Source organism: Tasmannia lanceolata, unplaced genomic scaffold, assembly GCF_043159265.1.
Source record: "Tasmannia lanceolata isolate RefF3 unplaced genomic scaffold, GAP_Taslan_0.1 ptg000007l, whole genome shotgun sequence".
Taxonomy (NCBI): domain Eukaryota; kingdom Viridiplantae; phylum Streptophyta; class Magnoliopsida; order Canellales; family Winteraceae; genus Tasmannia; species Tasmannia lanceolata.
In genome coordinates this window covers 22619497-22643786 of record NW_027518684.1, presented here as the reverse complement: position 1 = coordinate 22643786, position 24290 = coordinate 22619497, and the positions used below count along the sequence as shown (strand labels likewise).

The 24290-nt window shown below is 39.3% G+C and overlaps 1 protein-coding gene across 2 annotated transcripts in view; it reads left to right on the top strand.

Moving 5' to 3' along the window:
* The window catches only part of LOC143882297 (mitogen-activated protein kinase kinase kinase YODA-like), a 39983-nt gene extending 18774 nt beyond the window's left edge, over positions 1-21209 (top strand). For both annotated transcript variants that reach the window (XM_077385818.1, XM_077385819.1), the window contains 6 exons: positions 945-1004; positions 1098-1205; positions 1390-1629; positions 18938-19029; positions 19728-20472; positions 20898-21209. In XM_077385818.1, the coding sequence (XP_077241933.1) occupies positions 945-1004; positions 1098-1205; positions 1390-1629; positions 18938-19029; positions 19728-20250 (1023 nt within the window). In that variant the 3' untranslated portion in view covers positions 20251-20472; positions 20898-21209. The remainder of the gene's footprint in view (positions 1-944; positions 1005-1097; positions 1206-1389; positions 1630-18937; positions 19030-19727; positions 20473-20897) is intronic.
* The last annotated feature ends 3081 nt before the right edge of the window (positions 21210-24290 follow it).

Below are 24290 nucleotides of genomic sequence, written 5' to 3'. Positions count from 1 at the left end.
ATGGATGGGTTAGGATGATCCTATGGAGCTGATTTTTAGGTACACACCCCATCTATGATAGGGCCTTTCAAATGAATGCTTTGGATCATCCTAACAAAGTGGGCCCCCATGTGATTGGGTGCTTTAGCGCACCATAAGTTTGGTGAGCTTAAGCTCACCAACACTTTCCTTATATATTTACATATTTAATGAACAACTTCTAAATTAGAGTGAGATACAACTACCTAACATTGTAAGTGAACCCAAGATTTTTCAGCCACCATATATTGTTGCTGCATTCACAGGTGGATGGGCAAAATGAGGTTGCGAGTGCTTCTTTTATTATATATTTTTAGGTATTATGCTCCTAATTAACGACAGTTGCAACATGAATGTGTATAAATATAAAGAGAACACATAACTATATCAGTAATTCCATGAGAAATTTCACAACTGTACCTATACAAATGTTGTACGTCATGCCTGAGCACAGAATGGTTTGACATAGCCTGGGAATCGAGTGACAATAATTCTCATTGCATATATGGGTTGGTTTCTTAAGCTAGATGCCGACAGTGGTGTAATTTCACTGTATACCAGATTAGATATGTAGTCTCAAGATCAAGGTTTAAAATCCCGGTTTCAGTTTTGGACCTAGTTTAAAATTATATTTTTCCGAAATTCAGGCTTAAATTTTGGACTCTGGCCGAAATTTTGGATTTTTGGTAGTTTCGGTTTCGGTCCCAACCGAAATCCGAAATTTCTGTATTTTGGCCGAAATTTAAAACCATGCTCAAGATATGCTTTTCAAGCTATCCTTGTTCTCGAGGGAAGTTTAAGGACTTATTTATGAGGCACCAAAATACATTCATACTTCTGCACTATAAATATTTGTATTTTCTATCTTTCTTATTATTTCTTGATTTGGTTTGTGCTACACCTCAACACTTTTTTCGATTTTTCAGATTACTGGGCAATCATGTCCACTATCATCCAAGGGAAGCCCTTACTGGATGGCTCCTGAGGTTGGAATATTTTCTTGCCATAGCCTTTAATTTCTGTTCATGACATGCTTTCTAGACTCCCACTTGCACTTCTGACAAGCATAGATCATTCAGGTCATAAAAAACTCCAACGGATGCAATCTTGCTGTCGATATTTGGAGTCTTGGGTGCACTGTTTTGGAAATGGCTACAACAAAACCACCCTGGAGCCAGTATGAAGGGGTCAGTCTTTTGATATTAATGTTGGAAGACTTTGCTTTTTAATTTATATTCTATTATAGATTGATTTGAAATCTAGTTGTTTCTTGCACGTCTGACTGTCTCACTTTGAGTTCTTGTTGGACTGGATTTTTTTACTGTCTTGTTGGTTTATCATATTGATGCTTAATCTTGTTTTGTTCCAAAGGTTGCTGCTATGTTTAAGATTGGGAATAGTAAGGAACTTCCAGCAATTCCTGATCATCTCTCTGATGAAGGCAAGGATTTTGTAAAGCAATGTTTGCAACGCAATCCTGTACATCGTCCTAAGGCTTCTCAGCTTTTGGAGCACCCTTTTGTGAAAAATGCAGCACCACTGGAAAGACCCATTCCTGGTTCCGAGTCGTTGGAACCCCATTCTGGAGCTACCAATGGAATAAGATGCACAGTATGGAAAAATTCCTCCTCATGATAAGTTCTACAATTTTGTTCTCTTATGCCGCCCATGTAATATTGTGTTGTAGAAGTTGTAGGATCTGCTAAGGTGATTAGCTTGTGGTTATTGTTAAGTCACATGTGTGTGTCTATATATATATATATATATATATATATATATATAGAGAGAGAGAGAGAGAGAGAGAGAGAGAGAGAGAGAGAGAGAGATAGAGAGATAAGCTTATCTGAGCTCAAGCTAACAAACACATGTGGCCCCACATTTTTGGGGGGATCTGAAGCATTCATTTGGAAGGCCCTTCCATGGATAGGGTGTGTACCAAAAATCAGCCCTATAGGATTATCCAAACCCAATCAAAGGTAGAGGGGAAAATGGACAGACACTGTGTGTCCATGTTTTTGCCCATTTTTTCCCTCCACAAATGGCAGGGTTAGGATGATCCTATATGGCTAATTTTTGGTACACACATTATATGAAAATAGACTAGGCAACCTAAGAGGGAAGGAATTAGGTATAAATTTTTTTTTTTTGATTTGAAGAACTTGTTTTAAAAGATTCTACAAATTACTTTGAAGCTATCTAAGTTGAACTTACAAAGTGTACGGTTTACGATATTACCAAGAGTATGGAGAGATAGAAGGAGCCTAGGAGGCACACAATGAACATGAAGATTTATAGTGGTTCGGTTTTCTCAAACGACCTACTCCACTCTTCCAAGTTTGTCGTCATTGGGTTTCTTCACTATCCGGACACCATACCACGTCCGGGTCCGAGGCCTTCTTACAAACACCGAGTCTTTAAACTCTCCAAGGGTCACAACCCTTCTTTACAATGGTTGAATGAAGTAAAAGCACACTAGCCTCTTGTTAAGGCAAATACAAAGGTATTAACTTAAGCAATAATTCTTGTCTCACTCAAAACATAAACCCTAATGAATCTCTCTTGGGAGAATGAAAGTAATGGCACTCAAGAGAAGTAAATGTATGTTATTCTCACAATAAATGGCAAGAAGAAAGTAGGTGAGAGTTGGGGTTTTCAAATGGTGGCTAACACCTTTTCAAGAGCTTAAGAGGTATCTAGGGTTTTTCAAAATAGCATATTTATAGGTTCGAAGAACAAAAACCCTAATTTTTTGTCTTTCTGGGCGTCATGTATGAAGTCCGGACGTCCGGAAAATAGAGTCGTTTGAAATTCCAAACGCGCGCCCAAATCCGTCCATGGACGTCCGCAAAATTTCCGGACGACCGCAATATTCTCAGTTATTTGAATTTAAACCTTCAGGTTTCAGACGGACGTCCGCCAAAATCCCAGACGTCTGCAATTCTCTCAGTTATCCAGTTTCAAATGTTCAGGTTTCAGACAGACGTCCGCCTGATACCCGGACGTCCGTAATTCCCCTGGACACTTAATTTAATAATTCTTGAGGGAATTTTCTACGGACTTTGATCCTACTTTAGGGAGTGTGATTCCTAGAGATATCTAAGTTTATTTTAAACCTCCCTAAGTGCCAAGAACACTCAAAACACCCAAGAGAGACTCTACAATCTAAAATACAAATATAACATCTTCTCTTCTGGGCTTCTTGAGACTTCGATCTTTGGTTGACTTCGATTGATTGTGTGCGTCAAGGTTCCGCGGATCGCTTGTAGTGTCCAAGTCGTCTTACTTTATTGCGATGTACCGAACCCGTTCATATCATAGGCAATCGACATTGGTGTGATAAATCAATATGGGTTTGGTTCAAATCAAAATGTTGGTGATCGATAGCCTTCCCGCTTATTTGAATTTCTGGACGACCGTAATATTCTCAGTTATTTGAATTTAAACCTTCAAGTTTCAGACGGACGTCCGCCAAAATCCCGGACGTCCGCAATTCTCTCAGTTATCCAGTTTCAAATGTTCAGGTTTCAGACGGACGTCCGTAATTCCCCTGGACACTTAATTTAATAATTCTTTAGGGAATTTTCTACGGACTTTGAGCCTACTTTAGGGAGTGTGATTCTTAGACGTATCTAAGTTTATTTTAAACCTTCCTAAGTGCCATGAACACTTAAAACACCCAAGAGAGACTCTACAATCTAAAATACAAATATAACATCTTCTCTTCTGGGCTTCTTGAGACTTCGATCTTCGGTTGACTTTGATTGACTTTAGATTTGTGTGCGTCAGGTTTCCGCGGATCGCTTGTAGTGTCCAAGTCGTCTTCCTTGACTGTGATGTATTGAACCTGTTCATATCATAGGCAATCGACATTGGTGTGATCAATCAATATGGTTTTGGTTCCAATCAAAACGTTGGTGATCGATAGCCTTCCGGCTTACAATCTCCCCCTTTTTTATTGATGGCAAAACCCAGATTGATTGAGAGGTAGGAGACAAGAATAAATGTTATGTTTGCTCCCCCTCAACAAAAGCTCCCCCTCAACAATAGCCAGTTAGTTTCGGAGTCTTCGATTACATATCATTCAATCATAGAATTATAAAAGCAAGTGCAATAGATATCTTCTCTCCCTTTGACATAAACAAAAAGGGAATAACCGAGGCAAGCATGGCATGCACGATAGCAAGAAGCAATGATCATCCAAAATAAGATAGAAACCTAGCAGGAAACATAGCCAGTGACAATATTCTACCATCCAAAACATCCATACCATCCAAACATAAGAAATATCTAAACTATTGCATCCACAACATCCAAAGGAAGATAGAAACTCTATCATCCAACCATAAAGTGCAGTCAACCAGGAGAAGGAGCTATAAAGCACCTTAGAATGTATCAAGTATGATGCAGGGAAGAGAAAAAGTAAAAGCATTCTGTGAACCTGAATAATACATGCCAACTGAATAGAGAAGTGTAAACTAAAGTGCGGGCATGCAAGATAATGTAATAGGACCCCAGGTCCTAATCCTTTGGTGGTGGTGGCGGTTTAGCAAAGTAGCGTTCCTGGAACGCAGTGAATTCCTCATGAAGGTGCGTGACATCAACCGACAGGGTCTCGAAGGATCCGGAGAGCCTGTCATACTGTGCCTTATTCTCCAACTGAAGTTGCTCCACTGAATGCTGGAGCCTATCATAGTGGTGCACGAAGGAACTCTGAAGACCGCGGTATAGGATATCGAAGTCACGTGCCGTGCCAGTAAACGTTGGTGGAGGAGGACCCTCGGTGTAAGAGTACGACCGTGGAGGTATTGGGTCGACAGGAGGAGCGACGGGATCGTCCTCATCATGACTATCCTCATGAACATCGGAATCGGCATGCGCAGGAGGTGAATCGGTGAGAACTTGAGGGATACGCATGCGAAGAAGAGTGGTCCGATCAATGTCGATGGAAGCGGTGGAAGATTTTGCATTTCCAAGATTGATTTCAAGAAATGCAAAGAGACGGTTGAGGAGAAGACCGTACGGAAGATGAGTGTGGGCTTTGGTTGGAACTCGGGCCATGTGACGGAAAATGATATATGCAAGATTCACCGGAGTGTTGGTGAGATGGGCAAAGGTGAGAAACGCCTCAAGAGGGCGTACTTCATCCTTGCACCCGGCCCTAGGGGTGATGTTGCTGTAGATGATCAAGTGGTAGATACGAGCAGTGCCCAAAAGATGATGGGTTTTAACTACAACAGAAGGGTCATAAGCTTTGCAAATATCGGCATAAACGGTGGAAGGAGGAATGCCAGTGGAGGCAATGTCATCATTGGGCCAAAAGTAGATTTTCGCCCCCTCATTTGAAAGTTCAACAAAAGACTTTGGATCAAATTAATAGAGGTTGTCTTTGATATTGAGGATATAGCATTTACAACTATAGACTTTAAAATGGCTTATATTAAATTTTCTTCCTTTCCAAAGTTCATATGGAGTTTTAAGAGTTTTTGGTCTTATTAGAACTCTGTTAATGACATAGCATGCGGTATTAACGGCTTCGGCCCAAAAATGTCTAGGGGTGCCATAGTCATTTAACATAGTTCTTGTCATTTTTTGAAGAGCTCTATTTTTTCTTTCCAATACTCCATCTTGTTGGGGAGTTCTAGGTGTAGAGAAGTTGTGGTCAATTCCATGTTTTGTGCAATCATTTTCAAAGTCAATATTTTCAATTTGGTTCCATGATCACCTCTTATAGATGTTATAGTTCCCTTTTCATTTTGAACTTTATTACACAATGTGAAAAATATTTGAAAAGTCTCATCTTTGCTACTCAAAAAAATAACCTATGTAAATCTAGAGAAATCATCAACAATAACATATACATATTTTTTGCCACCGATGCTACAAGTTTTCATAGGACCAAAAAGATTCATTTGAAGAAGTTGTAGTGGTCTAGTGGTAGACATGATGCTTTTGGGTTTAAATGAGTCTTTGGCTTGTTTCCCTTTTTGACAAGCTCTACAAACATTTTCATTAAAGTATTTGAGCTTAGGCAAACCATTGACTATTTCTTTATTGCAAAGTTTAGATAACAATTCCATATGTGCATGTTCTAATCTTCTATGCCAAGTCCAAGAGTTGTTATCAATAGGAGAATGACATTTAACATTTTGGCTTGTGAGTTATTCTAGTGCAAGAGTGTAAACATTGTTATTTCTAGTGGCAGTAAAACTAACAGTGTTACTGTGTGTGCCGTTGACAATACATTTATCATTCCTAAAAGTAACCTCATTACCAAAATCACAAAGTTGACTTATCCTAAGCAAATTCATAGCCAATCTATCAACAAGCAAAACATTAGTTATTGTAATATCTTTAAAAGTAATCGTACCTTCACAGATGATCTTTCCTTTCTTGTCGTCCCCAAGGTGACTATACCTTGATTTCCCATGGTGATCGAAGAGAACTTGGAGGGGTCTCCAGTCATGTGTCTTGAGCACCTGCTATCAAAGTACCATTTGTCGGTGTTGATTCCTCCTTTTAAGCAAATCTACAAGACAAAGTTCATGCTCTTGACTTAGGTACCCAAGTTCTATTGGGTCCTTCAATGTTAGTATCATACAATTTATCTTTTCTAACCCATATATATTTCACATTTGTTTGTTTTCTCATTCTACAAGCATAGTTGTAGTGTCCAATTTTTCCACAATAATGACAAGTGGGAACAAATGTTTTAGATTTTACATATGACCTTGGAGTTTTCTTTTATCTATGCGGTTGGACAAGCTTGTTCCTGTGAGATTCTTTCTTTTGGAATTTTTGGTATCCCATACCGGCTATTCCTTTGGAAAAATTTCTCTCAAGTATTTCATCAAGTTTGGATTTTCCGCAAGAAAGCTTTAGTTGGAGCTTATCATTATCTTGTTTCAACTCTTTATTTTCAAGATAGAGTCTTTCAATATCTTCATATATCTTGTCATTCTCTTCTTTCAATTCCTTATTTTTCAAGATAAGATTCTCAATTCTTCGATTCAAAGAGTTATTTTCATAGGTAAGCTTCCAATTGTTAAGTCGAGAGAGTCTCGTTGCCTTGTTACAATTCCAAATTCTTTGGTAATTTTCTCAAGTGAACTCTTTAAGTTCTTGGTCCTCGAGACTTCAAGAAGAAGACCTTCTTGAAATTTTTCACACGCATCAAAGAGTTCATCATATGTAAAGGATTTGTTAAGGTTATTTTCATTTTTAACTAGTTCATTATCAGATTTAAGAGATTCGACATATACCCTTCCTCATGGGATTCAAGTGCCATGAAGCATACGTTAAGATCCTCTTCTTCGCTTGACTCACTTGCGGATGAGCAACTTAGTCCGTCCCAAGTTGCACCGAAACTTTTGTTCATTTCCTTCTTTCATTTTGAATTGTCCTCTTGTTTGTTTAGGGGGCAATTAGGTCGGATGTGTCCGACTTTCTTACATCTCATCTTGGAGGATCTTCTTCTTTTCCGTCTTTCTCTCTCTATGACGGCTTGCCTTTCTTGAAGTTTCCTTTCTTTCTCCTTGAAAAGTGACGGAACTTCTTCGTGAGAAGTGCAAGACCTTCTCCTAGGTTTTGGAGGTTCTCTCCTTCACTTTCGCTTTCACTATCCGCTTTGGCTTTGAATGCGACGCCCTTCTTCTTAATGTCATCCTTTTGACCTTGTTGATCCGCTCTCTTTTCCATCTTCATTTTATGGGTAATGAGAGACCCAACAAGCTCTTCAAGGAGGATAGTGTCAAGGTTCTTTGCCTCTTCAATGGCAGTGATCTTCGGATCCCATGAAGCGGGAAGTGATCAAAGTAGCTTGTTCACAATTTCTTCATTTGAATACACCTTACCTAGTCCTTCCAACTCATTGACAATGTTAGTGAAACGAGTATACATTTCGGAAATTGTTTCATCATTTTTCATTTTGAAAGCTTCAAAATCGCTAACAAGAAGATTTACTGTTGTCCTTTTTTTTTTTTTGAAAATTGACAATTTTATTGATACTATGGAAATTACATTGGGGGAGTCCCAAGTAGCAATATATAGAATCAATTAAGGATGGTCAGGAGCATACTCCTAGACCGGCTAAAACCAAAGGAAAAATCTACTAATTCATCCGCTCCGGTGAGGACTACACTTCCATGCGCTGCTAACTTGTCGAGTAATTATTTTACTTCCGTGCCAAAATCTTCATTTAGGATCACAGCCTAGAGTGTCTTCACCACTCCCTCATTATTCCATAGCACTACCCCATGGCCTCAATTGAATCGAATCCAACAAAATTGCCATAATGGGGAGCCAAAACAGACTTGTCATCACCATTTAGGTAGTCTTTTAGATTGGTCTTCTAGGCAAGTCGTCAAAACCGAAAGAGACTCATCCATACTATGCTGGATTTGGGACTAGCAGATATACAACCCCAGAAATCGGGACCAGGACTTCTAGAGAGTTGCTGGTTGCCAACTGCTCCTCCACTAGACGGCAACCCACCGCCTTAATCTGGAACTGTTTTTGTCTCCATCCAACACATAAGTCGATCCCCAAATTCCCGGCGAACTCCCAGAACAAAAGAGTAAGGGAGACCCAACTTCTTAAGGAAGCTGGTCGTCCCGGATCCTCAGGGGAAGCCATTCCTACTTTGACACGGAAGCTTTCTACAATAGTAGAGGGAGGGGACCTTTTAATAGCATACCGAAGGGCTCAAGAGCCTTGAAACCTCCGCTCCTAGAGAAGAGAGCTAGGAGCCTGGCGATACAACTCCCCAACTACCAAAGAAAGTACGAAAGTCAATACATTCAAATACTTTTAATTGCCATAGCTTTTTCAACCCGGGAACTCCAGCTATAGGTTTAGCTATAGATAGGGCCAAACCTAGCAGACCTGGAATAGAACTTTATGAGCTTAAACAATCTGTTAAATTTCTTCCTTGGTCCCGGATTGGAACCCAAAAGAGTAACCAATTTGTTCATAAGGAAATGCTCTTGGGAACTTAACCCCCTGACGGGGAAAATTGAACCTTTGTAAGAACCGCAAGTGGCACGATTGTCGAGAATCTTCCTGGCGCATGGGTGAAGAGAAGGGGCTGCCAGCAAAGCATGCTTCCACTTATTGTCAGGGATAGATTTCTTGGAACTCACCAACAAACCCAAATAATATGAGTTCCTCACTTCAGATCCCATCACGCCTTTTTCGAGGACAGCTAACCGCTCATTCTTAGGCCTCCCAACAAGAGAATTTGAATTTGAATTTGAAATCTCAAAAGGGCCCAACGGCTCGCCAGGCAAGGGCCTTGAGTTCGCTGGAAGCCGATCCGCCGCCAAGGAGGAACCCGGACCCTAGATGACAAATTCAATGTTTTCCTTCGAGAGCTCAACCCTAATGGGATAGTAAAAGATTTTGAGCTTTACACAAGAGTTAGGGAAGGGCCAGCGAGGGGCTAGAATCTTGGCTGAAACGTAGCTCATACAATTCTGATGGTTACCCACCATCTTGGTTTCTACAACCTTCCCAAAGAGGCCCCTTAACGCCTCCACCGTAGAAATAGCCCAGGCATGCAAAAGGATGCCATAAAAACGAACCCAAAGAGCCTCCTCTCCTTGAATAAATTCCTTGTTCCATGGTGAGAGGGAGAGCAAATGGTTATCCAAGGCCGCAGATCCCTTAGCTAGGATCTGTGATGCCTGAGATTCTGATTCAAACATAAAGAGAACTTCATCTTTTGCCAGTAAAGAAGGGCAATGTAACGATGGGGATTCCCAGGACACTTGTGCCAATTTTCAAAGCTCCTGCAAAGTCTCATTATGATTTTTCTTTTTCTCAATCAAGCAGGATCTGAGGGAACCTATTCACACATCTACTTCCTTACCTGAAATTGATAAAGTTGGAGCCGCTGAGTTTTTTTGGCGATAAATTTTACCCGAGTCAGGCCAAAGATTATTATCGTCACCCTTAGATTGAACCCTAGATGAGCTAGTGCGAGGAACCCATTTTAAGGGTGATCTGGTCGAATGACACCAGCGACAATCAATCCTCCATTTATAGTTTAGGTATTGACAAGGGGAGCAAAACTATGCTCCAAGCCTATTGTCTTGGACATGCTTAGGTCTCCCTAACGATACTCCTTCCCCACCCCAAGTAGGCAGGGGGGGGAAACAATATAGCCTGTGGGCACCTTCTGCATCTAAACCTCCATCCAAAGTTATGATAGCGACAAGCAAGGCACTACCAATCCTCCTCCCCTCCCCGCACCATTAATTTTTTTTTACTTTTGTCTTTTTAACTTGAGTGGTTCCCCTCGTGAGTATCGAGGGTGGTCCAAATTTCTTTGGCCGATTTATAAGTAGAGACGCAATTGAACTCCTCGGGAGATAACATACAAAAAATTGTGTTTACTCCTTTGGCTTTTAAGGTGGCTCTCTTTTTTTTAGCTGTCGTCCACTCACTTCTTTCGGTTGTGGGATGAATATATCCATCTTCGATTAGTTCCCACATTTCATAATCATATGATTGAAGGAAAAAAGGTCATTATAGTTTTCTAATATCCATAGTTTGAGCCATTGAAATAAGGTGGTCTAGTCACGGATTGTCCTTCGACATTTCCTTGAGGGGTTGCCATGATCTTTTACTCTTGTAAGATTTTGAGTGAGCAAAATCTTATGTTAAGAGTCCAAGCTCTGATACCAAGTGAAAATAGACTATGCAACCTAAGAGGGGGGGGGGGGGGGGGGGAGTGAATTCGGTATAAATTTGATTTGAAAAACTTGTTTTAAGAGATTCTATCAATTACTTTGAAGTTATCTAACTTGAACTTACAAAGAGTAAGGTTTAAGATATTACCAAGAGTATAGAGAGATGAGAGAGATAGTAGAAGGCACACCACAATGAACACGAAGATTTATAGTGGTTCGGTCTTCTCAAAAGACCTACTCCACTGTTCTAAGTTTGTCGTCCTTGGGTTTCTTCACTATCCGGACACCACACCACGGCCGGGTCCGAGGCCTCCTTACAAACACCGAGTCTTTAACTCCAATGTTTTAAATCTCGGTTTCGGTCATCAGCGAAACTGAAACGTTTCGGTTTCGGTATGAAATTTCGGATGAAATCTTGTAAAAATTTCCGAAACGTTTCACCGAAATTTCTGAATTTTCATCGAAATGAAACGTTTCGGCTGAAATTTCCATAACGTTTCGGCGAAATTTGGTACGTTTCCGAAACAATCTGTATTTCGTTTCATTTTCTACAGAACCGAAATATTTCGGCCGAAACGAAACGTTTCGGCCGAAATTTAAAACCATGTTTAACTCTCCAAGGGTCACAACCTTTCTTTACAATGGTTGAATGAAGTAAAAGCACACTAGCCTCTTGTTAAGGCAAATACAAAGGTAAGAACTTAAGCAATAACTCTTGTCTCACTCAAAACATAAACCCTAATGAATCTCTCTTGGGAGAATGAAAGTAATGGCACTCAAGAGAAGTAAATGTATGTTATTCTCATAATAAATGGCAAGAAGAAAGTAGGTGAGAGTTAGGGTTTTCAAATGGTGGCTAACACCTTTTCAAGAGCTCAAGAGGTATTTAGGGTTTTTCAAAATAGCATATTTATAGGTTAGAAGAACAAAAACCATAATTTTTTTTGTCTTTCTGGGCGTCGTGTACGAAGTCCGGACGTCCGGAAAATAGAGCGTTTGAAATTCCAAACGCGTGCCCAAATCCGTCCACGGACGTCCGCAAAATTCCCGGACGACCGCAATATTCTCAGTTATTTGAATTTAAACCTTCAGGTTTCAGACGGACGTCCGTCAGATACCCGGAGGTCCGTAATTCCCCTGAACACTTAATTTAATAATTCTTGAGGGAATTTTCTACGAACTTTGAGCCTACTTTAGAGAGAGTGATTCCTGGAGATATCTAAGTTTATTTTAAACCTCCCTAAGTGCCAAGAACACTCAAAACACTCAAAACACCCAAGAGAGACTCTACAATCTAAAATACGCATATGACATCTTCTCTTCTGGGCTTCTTGAGACTTCGATCTTCGGTTGACTTCGATTGACTTTAGATTTGTGTGCGCCAAGGTTCCGCGGATCTCTTGTAGTGTCCAAGTCGTCTTGCTTGACTGCGATGTACTGAACCCGTTCATATGATAGGCAATCGACATTGGTTTGATCAATCAATATGGGTTTGGTTCCAATCAAAACGTTGGTGATCGATAGCCTTCCGGCTTACACTATACAATGAAGGGCCTTTCAAATGAATGATTTGGACCCCTAAAAAATGTGGGGCCACATGTGTTTTTGAGCTCAAGCTCAGGAACACTTTCCTCACACACACACACACACACACACACACACACACACACACACATATATATATATATATATATATATACATATATATATATATATATATATATATATATATATATATATATATATATATATATATATATATATGGGAAAGGTGTGCGTACTCGGTCGAGTAGATAAGCTTATCTACTTGGTCGGGTTAAAAACAGTGGGGGCCCACATTTTTGGGGTGATCCAAACCATTCATTTGAAAGGCCCTTACCTAGATAGGGTGTCCACAAAAAATCAGCCCCATAGGATCATCCTAACCCATGCAACAGCGGAGGGAAAAATGGGGAAAAATGGACAAACACAGCTTCTCCACAAATCTGCCCATTTTTCCCTCCACTGTTGGATGGGTTAGGATGATCCTATGGGGCTGATTTTTTGTGGACACCCTATCTAGGTAAGGGCCTTTCAAATGAATGGTTTGGATCACCCCAAAAATGTGGGCCCCCACTGTTTTTAACCCGACCGAGTAGATAAGCTTATCTACTCGACCGAGTACGCACACCTTTCCCTATATATATATATATATATATATATATATAGAGAGAGAGAGAGAGAGAGAGAGAGAGAGAGAGAGAGAGAGAGAGAGAGGTGTTTCTGGTCGACTTATCTGGGTGATGCAGTGGGGTGAGGTACATCGACCAGAAATACAGTGGGGGCCCACATTGTTTTTGGTTGATGGACCAGATAAGTTATCTGATCGGTCGACCAGATTAATACAGCCCTTCTTTTTTTGTTATTTCAATATTGAAGTCCATTTTCAAGTTAACTATTACAATAGCTAGGTACCGTGCATGTTTGCTCTGATTCAGCTGTCTGTGCCTACGTTAGACATGGAAGGAGATCATACCTTATTCTTCCCTTAATTTGTAGATGCATGTTATTAATTATTGGAAAATACCAGTGTTGCATAACCGGAAGTGCTCTGTTACAGTTTAAATTCTATGAGGACATGCTAAGGAAACAAATATTTTTTTGTATTCTCCTGTTATTCTCTGGGAATTGCACGAAAGAAATATGATTTTTATCCCCGACATAAGCATTTTGGTTAGGGTTGGAGCAGGAGTGTATTAAGTTGTGGAGTGCTTGTGGTATGCTAATAGTCTGTTGCACCATATGTATGTCCATCCTTACATTTGTTATTTTCTATGGGGTGGTTTTTAATGTTGTTGTGAGAGAGTGGAAGGGTAGTTTGGAGTCTGGTCTTTAGGAGAAGTGTTAAAGATGGCAATTTTGTTTGATCGATTTTCTTATGTTATTTGAGGAGGTTCATGTTTGCTGCCTAGTTCTGGATTGAAGAATTTGGGCATGGAATCATCAAGTTTTTTCTGCCATCAAGCGTTTTCTTAAGATTCGTTCGTAGGTCTCTTCTTCTTTCGATAAAGTGTGTAGTGCTCTTCTCAGGATTTAAATTTTCACCGAAACCGACACGAAACGATCGAAATATTTCCGTTTCCCTCCCCACCAAAATTGATACCGTAACCAAAATCGTAAGTGTATTAGTTGTATACTATATCAGCATGCATACGCTAGATATATGTATACAAATTGCATGTGAAATATAATACATGTATTATGTGTGTGTGTGTGTATATTTATATGAATTATATGTGAAATGTGTTATTGGCTTGTTGCTGAATTATCTAACACGGTATACAAATTGCATGTGAAATATAATACATGTATTATGTTTATATATTTATATGAATTGTATGTGAAATGTCTTTTTGCTGAATTAATTTTTTAAAATTGTTCATGCTTAATTATCTAACATCGTATACAAATTGCATTTGAAATATATTACATGTATTATGTTTATATATTTATATGAATTATATGTGAAATGTGTTATTGCTGAATTATCTAACACGGTGACAACTCATGTCACTAGGTGTTTGTTGTTGTTTTATCATTTTTTTGAATGATAAATGTTGTTTATCATTTGCATGTTTCCATACATTTCTTTGATTTTACAGGATTTCTATCGAAATCTCCAACCAAAACTCAAATGTTGCCGTTGCTTTGGTGATCGAAATTGAAACCGAAACTGAAATTTAAAACCTTGGCTCTTTGCCTCTTAAGAGTGGAAGTATTTTTGTTGGACTCCGGTCGCTAGCAAGATCACATATGATCGCTATATTGAAGAAGAAATGTTCCGGTTGGCAAAGATGTAGTTCTTGTGCAAGGAAGGGCAAGAATTAGTCAACTATATTTTCAGTCATTTGCAAGTTGACTACACGTATTTTGGTGAATCAAAAGGCAAACCGTTTGGTGTGAAGTGACAATATTTCTGGAAATTTCTCCTTTTGGCTGTTCTTTAGGGATTATGGAATGAAAGCAAGAAGAGTTTTTTTTAGATGAAAGTATGCCCTTTTTAGAATGTAATGCACGATATTAGTACCTCAATCATCTTTTGCCCTTATTAGAATGTAGTGGATAGAGATGCATTGAGGTGATGTGTTTTCTCCTAAATAAATCCTTGAAACTTAAAAATTGATGCCAACTTTCTTTGGAACCCAGGCTTCCCTCTCCCCTCCCATCCAGTCACAAATATTCATCACAGGAATTTCTTGTTTAGGATTTATCTCGGGATATTTCATTTTATTTTTGTTATATTTAGGTTCATATCGGGAAAGAATTGAAGAATATAATATTTAAAATATAAAATTTAAGAACCAAATTAGGACAACAAATAATATTCTGAATTTATGGTGACATTTTCATAGTAAAAATAAAATATAAAGACATCTCAATGATTTTCAAAATCTCGAGATTCTGAAGTTCTATAAAAAAAACTGCAACATATCACGATATTTTCAAAAATACTGTAGATATTCGTGACTGTCCCCACCACCCATGTCAAGAGTATTTGTGTCATGTGTGTGTGGGGGTGCGTGGAGTTGAAGATTTTGATGAAGTGGATGTCTTGGCGCTCTTATATTTTCCTCTTTATTTTAAAATTAGGTGAGAATTTTTTCGTGGAAGGTGATTCTTCGATTGTTATTTCTTTGACGCCATTGTGTAGTCTAGGTCCTTGGAGAATTGGTCATACTATGGATGAGATCTAAGAGTTGTTATTTCTATAGTTGCATATCCAAGCTAGAGAGGTGGTTTCGTAGTCTGGTTTAGCCACTAAACTTGGCCCCTGGTCATTGTCGAACAAGAAAAAAGGAAGAAAAACTGTGAATGCTGAGTGCATGAGTATGGCTTCTAGGAAATTCTATAGTTTTATTCAACATCCTGGGATCTTGAATGGCTCATGGTTTATTGTTACTTTATGATATTACCGTCTAGTATTATTTGATATATCGAATTTGGTATGGTAGGAAGCTATTTGTGATTGCATGATAAAACTTTCAAGTTAACTTACTGTGAGACTGATCAGCAATTTCATATGATTATTGTAGGTCAAGCTCTTAATTATTTTCTTTTTCTGTGAATAAACTTAGTGCTCAGCTATTCAAAAAAGAAAAAAAAGAAAAAAGAAAAGAAACTTAGTTTCTCAGCGGAGAACCAAGGAACATAAGGTCATAGCACAATCAAACATGAATAGAACACAGTGCCATGGCTTGCACTGCATATAAACTTTTAGAGATTAGGGCTGAAGTTTGAGAATTGTTGTTACTCTACTGTTACTCTACTCAAGCTCTTAATTATTGTCTTTTTCTGAGAAGAAACTGTCTCAGAGAACCAAGGAACGTTAGTTCATAGCACAATCAAGCATGAATAGAACACAATGCAATTTGGTCCATCCCTGCCCCCCAGAGTGAGTTTTTTTGGTTGGGCCGCCATTCAAGTGCATATTCAGACAGTGGACTTCTTAAATAAGAGGAAAATGTTGATTATAAACCACTGTGCTCTTTGTATTGAAGATGGGGAGTTGGTGAATCATTTTTTTATTCATTGTAAATTGGCTAAGGACGTATGGTGCATCCTTTTAGAGAGATTTGGAATTTCTTGGGGTTTTCCCAAGTATCTCCTCCAGATGTTGGAGTGTTGGCAATTATCCCCTTGGCGGAAGAAAGGTAAGATTTTATGGTGTATCTCATTCCTAGCGGGAATTTGGGTATTATGGAATGAAAGGAACCCAAGAATCTTTAAGGATCTTGCGAAAAGTGCCTCCTATTTATCTTCCAAGGTGATGGCGTAGGTCTTTTGGGCTAAATCCCTTCCAAGCTTTAACTTTGTTTCCGCCCTTGAGTTGTGGAATAGATGGAGGGGGGTGTGTTTTTATTCTCAGAGCAAGTTTCCTATAATTCAAGTTTGGGAGCTGCCGGAATTCAACTCAACTAAGCCTTTGTGCCAAACTAGTTGGGGTCGGCTAATGGATCCTTTAGAAGTTTTTCATGAAGAAGGTGAAAGAATCTACCCGGCTCAAATTGACTAAGTCCTATCCTGACACTAGTTGGGTTCGTCTACATGGATCATTTTCTTCCATTCTCTCCTATCCAAGGCCATGTTCTCTGTTATGTTACTAGCCATAAAGTCTTTTCTCACTGTTTCTACCCAAGTTGTTTTCGGTCTGCCCCCACCTCTTTTTCTTCCATTCTCTCCTATTCCGCCGCAGAGGGGAATTCTCAGGCTTAATTTTGATGGCTCTAGTCTTGGAAATTCGGGCTCGGCCGGTATTGGGGGAGTTCTTAGGGATAAGGAAGGTGTGGCGAGGTAGGAGTTTGCGGGTCATATTGGAGTTGCTCACTCTAACGAGGTGGCAAGGTTTTAAATCTCGGTTTCGGTTTCGGTCATCATCGAAACTAGGGGTGGCCAACCGGTTCGGTTCTCGATTCTCGGTTCATTTTTTTTCGGTTCTTGGTTCTCGGTTCCATGAACCGTAAGAACCGAACCGAACCGTACTACACAGTAGGACCGAACCGAACCGGACCGAACATAATCGGTTCGGTCCGGTTCGGTTCTTCGGTTCTAATGGGTAATTATTAATTATTAATTATAATTTATAAAAACTTTTAATTAAAGTTATAATATAAGTTACTTTCTTATTATAAGAATAGTATTAACTATTACTTATTAATATTATAAGTAATTTATATTATTAAGTATATGTATAATAGAAATATAAAAATATTATATATATATATATATATATATATATATATATATATATATATATATATATATATTTAAAGTTCGGTTCTTCGGTTCCGGAACCGAACCGAGAACATTAGACCCGGAACCGAACCGAAATTTTTCGGTTCTTCATCAGTGGAACCGAACCGGACCAAAAATATTTTTTTACAGTTCGGTTCCGGTTCGGTTCTTCGGTTCTGGTTCGGTTCTGGCCACCCCTAACCGAAACCGAAACGTTTCGGTTTCGGTACGAAATTTCGGACGAAATCTTGTAAAAATTTCACCGAGGTGAAATTTCGGAAATTTCTGAAACGTTTCACCGAAATTTCCGAAATTTTACCGAAACGAAACGTTTTGGCCGAAATTTCTGAAACTTTTCGGCGAAATTTGGTACTTTTTCGACTCACTATGAATTTCGTTTCGTTTTCCACCGAACCGAAATATTTTGGCCGAAACGAAACGTTTCGGCCGAAATTTAAAACCATGCGAGGTGGAAGTTCGAGCGGTCCATCAAGGCGTTAAATTCTAGTGGGGGAAGATTTCAATCGATTGGTGGTGGAAGGTGACTCCTTAAATGCGATTCGATGGCTATCCGGCTCTCGTATCTTTCCTTGGTGATTTGCGGATTTCTTCAATGAGATAAGGACTTTGTGGGTATTGCTAGTATATCCTTCCCTCATATTAGGAGATTGGCCAATGGAGTCGTAGAGAAGTTAGCTAGGAGAGGGGTTCTTTTGGAGTCTTTGGAACTCCTTGATCTTTATGTTCGTTTATTCTTATCTGTTTTTATAGCCTTGTGCCTTCTCTTTCTGGATTTTTCTTTTTGTATTTTTTGACCATCTGGTCCTTTTAATGTAATCTTTTACCACTCAAAAAAAAAAAAGAAAAAAAAAAGAAAAGAAAAAAAAGAATAGAACACAGTGCCATGGCTTGCACTGCATATAAACTTTTAGAGATTAGGCCTGAAGTTTCAGAATTGTTGTTGCTCTACTCAAGCTCTTAATTATTGTCTTTTTCTGAGAAGAAACTCTCTCAGAGAACCAAGGAACATAAGCTCATAGCACAATCAAGCATGAATAGAACACAGTGCCATGGCTTGCACTGCATACAAACTTGTACAGATTTGGACTGAAGTTTGATAATGTTTTTTTTTGGTGAGTAAGCTGGGATCGAAACTGCGAGCTCAAGGTTTAAAATTTCCCCGAGCTAATCACCGGCTCGCCCAAGTTGACTGCTTTTTGCCTTGACCGAGTTCTCATCCAAGTCCATTTTTGCCCTATCAAATAAATAAAAACTTCCTTTGATTCGCCGAGTCAGCTCCTTTTTTCCGTGGCCAATTTTTCATCTGAGTCCAAGTTTTAAACTCTAGTTCATATACTAAGGTTGCACAGGTTTAACTATATGTATTTTTGTGATTACATAAGCTGTTGTCTTTCGTGGTTGCTTTCTGAATATTCAATCTTTGCATGATATTTTTTCAGGGTGCTAGACATGCGAGAAATATTTCCTCCTTGGACATTGAAGGGCTAGCAATCCAGCAACCTAGAGGGGGAAGAACTTATCCACCATCCGGGTCAGCTCTCTCTCTCTCTCTCTCTCTCTCTCACACACACACACACACACACACACACACACACACACACACATGTTCAAGATGTGGGTTCTCTCATGTATTAGTGAAGTTATGAGTTTACATCAGCTGGATATCAGGATAAAATTCTAGATTCTTTTTCCCCTTGTATTTAGCTTTCGAGTTTGAGATTGATTTGTTTTTTTTAGCAGAATATTGACCAGAAAGGTGTATGTATACCATCTCAAACATTTGATCAAAGATTTAGAACTGTTCATAGGAGCTGACATTGTGTGTGTGCGAGGCACTGTGTCATCTGACCGTTGTGTACTACGTTTTTGCTAGTGGTCTCACCCAAGAATTTAAATTTCGGTTTTGGTTTCGGACATAGCCGAGACCGAAATTTTGGCCGAAATTCGGTAAAAAAAGAAGCAAATTTCATTAATGTACCGAAATTTCAGCCGAAATTTTGAAAAAAACTTAAAAATCATATTTTCCCGAAAATTTGGCCTAAATTACCGAAATTTCGGCTGAAATTTGGGACTCTTGCCGAAATTTCTGATTTTGGTGACTTGTTGACCACCTGATTCAAGTAGATTGGATAATTGCAAACCATTTCACCAATTATTACAACCATTCAAAAAAGAATTATTACTACCATGCATTAAATTGGATCCTTTTGAATGTGTTCTGATTTTCAGTGACAGCAATATTCCAAGGAACAACTTATCGTGCCCAGTCTCTCCCATCGGAAGCCCTCTTCTACGTGCAAGATCTCCACAACATGTAAATGGAAGGATGTCCCCTTCTCCCATATCCAGTCCTAGAACCACCTCTGGCTCGTCCACACCTCTGACTGGTGGTAATGGCGCCATCCCATTTCTGAAACAATCAGCCTACCTACATGAAGGCTTTGGAAGCATGCCAAGGTCCCCTAACAGTCATTTCACCAATGGCTTCACCTATCATGATCCCAACCCTGATCTTTTTCGAGCAATGCAACCAGGTTCTCATGCCTTCCAGGAACTTATGTCATCCGAAAATGATATCCGTGGAAATCCGGTTGGAAGGGCGCTCCACGAGGAGACCCGGGAACTGTATAATGGTCAATCCGTGTTGGCCGATCGCGTTTCTCAGCAGCTCTTGTGGGATCATTTGAAGTCGAATCCATCACTAAACCCTAGTCCTTGCTCTTCGACTCTTGGCCGTGCCAATGGTATATGATATCAGATGAGCCGGCACTTGGAGCAGGCTTTTGAGCATATTGGATTATTCTTTTGATTCTGGCGCGCTTGATTTTATCATCTTATTTGTGGCTAAGAAAACCCATTTGTACAATAATGACCCGAAGTGGGAACCTGTGGAATAAGATTCGATCATTGGAAGCTGAAGTGACTGAAGGAACATAGTTCTCATCTATGGCACCGGGATACACGTCTTCCATAGGTAAGCACCTTGATGTTATTACTTGTTTTCCCTTTGATCAAGAGATGCTTAACATTGATGGCACATTGGGTTTTTTTTGCTAAACTACTGAAACCACATGAAATTCAAAATTTATAAAAGTGTGGCCCTTGAAACAGTGACAACTGCTTCCAAACATTTTGTCTCGGAAATTTTCAAGGGCAATTCCATCGATTTAAGAATTTCATATAGGTTTCTGACCATTTTGTGAGCAACTGGGATTGTTTCTCTCTCTAATTTTAGCAGAAAAGTAGTTCACCAAAGTACTTTGATAGCTTGAACTGTGGCTCTGAGTGAAGGTGGCCCCTTGCGTAACTCCTTTCTGTGTCGTTTTCTACGAAATCAAAATAGTTAAAGCTCCTTTTGATTCGCTGGCTGATCTGGTTACTGAAAATTTGATTTTGTAGCGGAGAAACGGCATCCAATTACATTTAATTAAGCAGTTCCTTACAGCAAAAAGTTTCGCAGTTGTCGCTAATGGAAAGAACTTGTGGAAATTGGAAGATGTAGTAGGGTTTGGACTTTTTTTTTATTGTCTGAGTCCATTGTATAGATATGCTGGAGAAACTGGATTCTGGGTCCAGATTTTGTGTTAAAGGGTCAGTTCTGGGGTTAAACTAATCTGTGCTTGATTTGGTTTTAACTTTTCTACCTAATTTATTCTTGTATGTAACATCATTTCTGCAGGAAATTGAAGAAATCTAATTCCTTATGCCTCCCATCTTGAATTCTGTTGTCCCCTTCTAGTTGTAATTTAATTTGATTACAATAAAAGCGTTTGTTGTTTTCATTCTTTGTTATCAATGGTGTTCATATGAGGGGAGGATCTCAGTATTTCAGTTGCATTTATCCCCAAAAGATTACGAGTCAGGGCCACTCGGTTAATGATCCAAACCATTGGGAAGTGATATATTCGCCCCCCTATTCTTCCCCGGACCACCCCCTCTACTGTATTTATGATTACTCTTTTTACCCTACAAGCGGGCCATCCCGGGGAGAAAATGGGGCAAATATGTCATTCCCAAGCCATTTATTTACCAGGCAAAGCCATGTGAATGACATTTGGTGGAGGCCCCTAGAGTTTGCTCTGGTGTTTCATAAGTGGATCTAGGGTTCCTTACTCCTTGCCCCAGAGATAAGAGTAGGCACGATGGTTCAAATATCGAAGTTTGAATAAATGCTTATAAACAATGAACAGTTTACAAAACGAACATTCGTAGGAAGAAGTAGGAACATGAAAAATCAACTCATTTTAGCACTAGTCAGATTGATGTGAACCCTTCACATGCGAGAAGCCGCATAGGCCAAAAGGAAAAAGAAGAAAAAAAAGGAGAATGAGCTCAAGGGCTCAACCATGTGTGCAAACCTTTTCACCCTATCACCTTAGTAGGTTTAAGGAAGAAGTTTAGTAAACCTCTGGTGCTGGTAATGTTGGGATTGGTCGCTAAGAACTCTAGATCGACCAACAAACTGGGTTGGTTTGGCTAATCCTTTCTATTGAAAAGAGGCTAGGTGTCTGCACGAGTCACCTTCTTCTGGGCTCCGAGTCACCTTAGCATTCAATTACCTTGCTAGAGACCGGTGGGTGGCAAATGAGGACGTACTCGGCACGACAATGAAAAGAAAAAAAGGATCCTTTCTGTAGTCCCTGCCCAATGAGCTAGCCGAGGGATGGTGGGAGGTTATTCCCAATCCTATGAGAAGGGTAAACATGCTTGGATAGACTGATCAACAGCATATACATAATCTCTCTTTCTTGCACGGGATATCAAGTATATCTATCTTTATGTATCTTTACCGATTAACCAATTTCTAGATTCTAGAGTAGATCCTAATTAAAGAGAGAGCACTTTCTCATGAAGTTCTCTTGAGTCATGGCTCAACTTTCTCCTTTGGTCTCAGGAATATTGATGGAACATTGTTTCCTTAATAAATGACACGTCTTTCTCAAGCGCCAACCATATTTCCAAAAATAAAACCCCACTTTCCACCCTTCTCTATTCTCGATCAAAGTTACAAAGCTTGGTCTCTCTTGTGCTATTCTGGGTTACTTCTTAAGAAAAGCTTGGTCCCTTTTACGTTGTAGCAGATTTCCATTTGACCGGTAGCATCTCTCTCTCTCTCTCTCTCTCTGGTTTGATTTATGCCATGTCTAGAAACCAGGAATCTTTTTGAGTTGAACTAATTTCTAGAATCGGTGAGAGAGGTCTGGAAACCAAATATTTTTTATTATGATAAATTAGCTTATGCAATATAAAGGACAAGATAAGATTCGATTTTCATGATAAATTAGATTTAGTTGTCTGACATTTTTTTATTTTTTTTTGCAAAAATAAAGGAAAAAATAAGACTCATTGATTAGGATTATTTGCGAATTTGTTTCCATTCCGATGTTGGTCTAGAGCTACCAAACTCTAGAGTTAGAATCACAACTGAATCCCTTAGGGCCCATTTGGATACTCATATTTTGTAATTGTATTTGGAATTGAGTTTTGAATACAAAATGAATAGATCAGCCAGCTCATGTTGACGGAGACAGAGAGGGAAGGTGATATTTCCTACTGGAGGGGAGAGGTTGAGGAGCAAAGAGGATGGAGGAAACTAATAGATTTGTGGATTTCTAATTACTTATTTCCACTGCATATTTGGAAATCTGATTTTTTTTCACTGTCAGATGCTGATTTGAAAACCCAAGGATTTGATCCAGATCCAAACCACAAATGCAAAAAAGAGCTACAAAGGTGAGAAATTCAAATCAAAATCTTATCGGCATCCAAACGGGCCCTTATTGAATTCCAATGCTTATTCTCGCAATCCAAATGCACAATGAATCAGAAATCTAAAAGGCTGTATTTGTTAGGGGAAAGCTCTCGTGTCTTTTACGCTTTTACCAAGGGGTTGAACAAATTTTCTTTCATCACTCTTGACTTTTTTTCTTTTTGGTAGGTAAGCTGGGATTGAGCCTCTGACCTCAAGTTTAGATTTTCTTTGTAAAGAAGTATACAATGACCTTCTTGTTGTTTTCATAAGCTCTGTGCCTCCTTTCCTAGTCTTGCCCTTCTTGTTGCCCTTCTCAGCCTCGATTTAAGTTTGCTTGAACTCGAGCAATTGACGAGCACCTATATGGATGATCTAAACCATTCATTTGTTGGCCTCCTATATATTTGTCAACAAATAGATGGTCTAGATAATTAGATTATCCAAATGGACTATCTTCTGCTGTCTATATATATATATAGAGACATAATTAATGTTAAGGGAAGTGATGTATTCGCCCACTTTTGTTCCTCGGGCCACCTTCTCCCTCTTGTGGTATGTATTAAATTATTAAGGGAAATGTTATCAGCACTACTGTATTCTGTATTCTGATGAGGGCACTCCTCACTTTATTAAAAGTAAGGTATGGCCCGCCCTATAAGATTATCCAAACCGTCCATTAGATGGGCCACAGCCTAAATAGGTTGTGCCTCAAAAATCATTTCCATAGGGTTAGGATCAACCTATGGAATTTTTGGCGCACAACCTATTTAGGCTGTGGCCCATCTAATGGACGGTTAGGATCATCTTATGGGGCGGGCCATATATCCTACTCTCTATAGAGCGAAGGGTTAGGATCAACTTATGAAAATAATTTTTCGGGCACAATCTATTTAGGCTGTGGCCCATCTAATGGATGGCTTGGATAATCTTATGGGGCGGGCCATACCTTACTTTTAATAAAGTGAGAGTGCCCTCATCAAAATACAGTAGTGCTGATAACATTTCCCATTATTAATTATGAGTCTATGACTACAATTTTT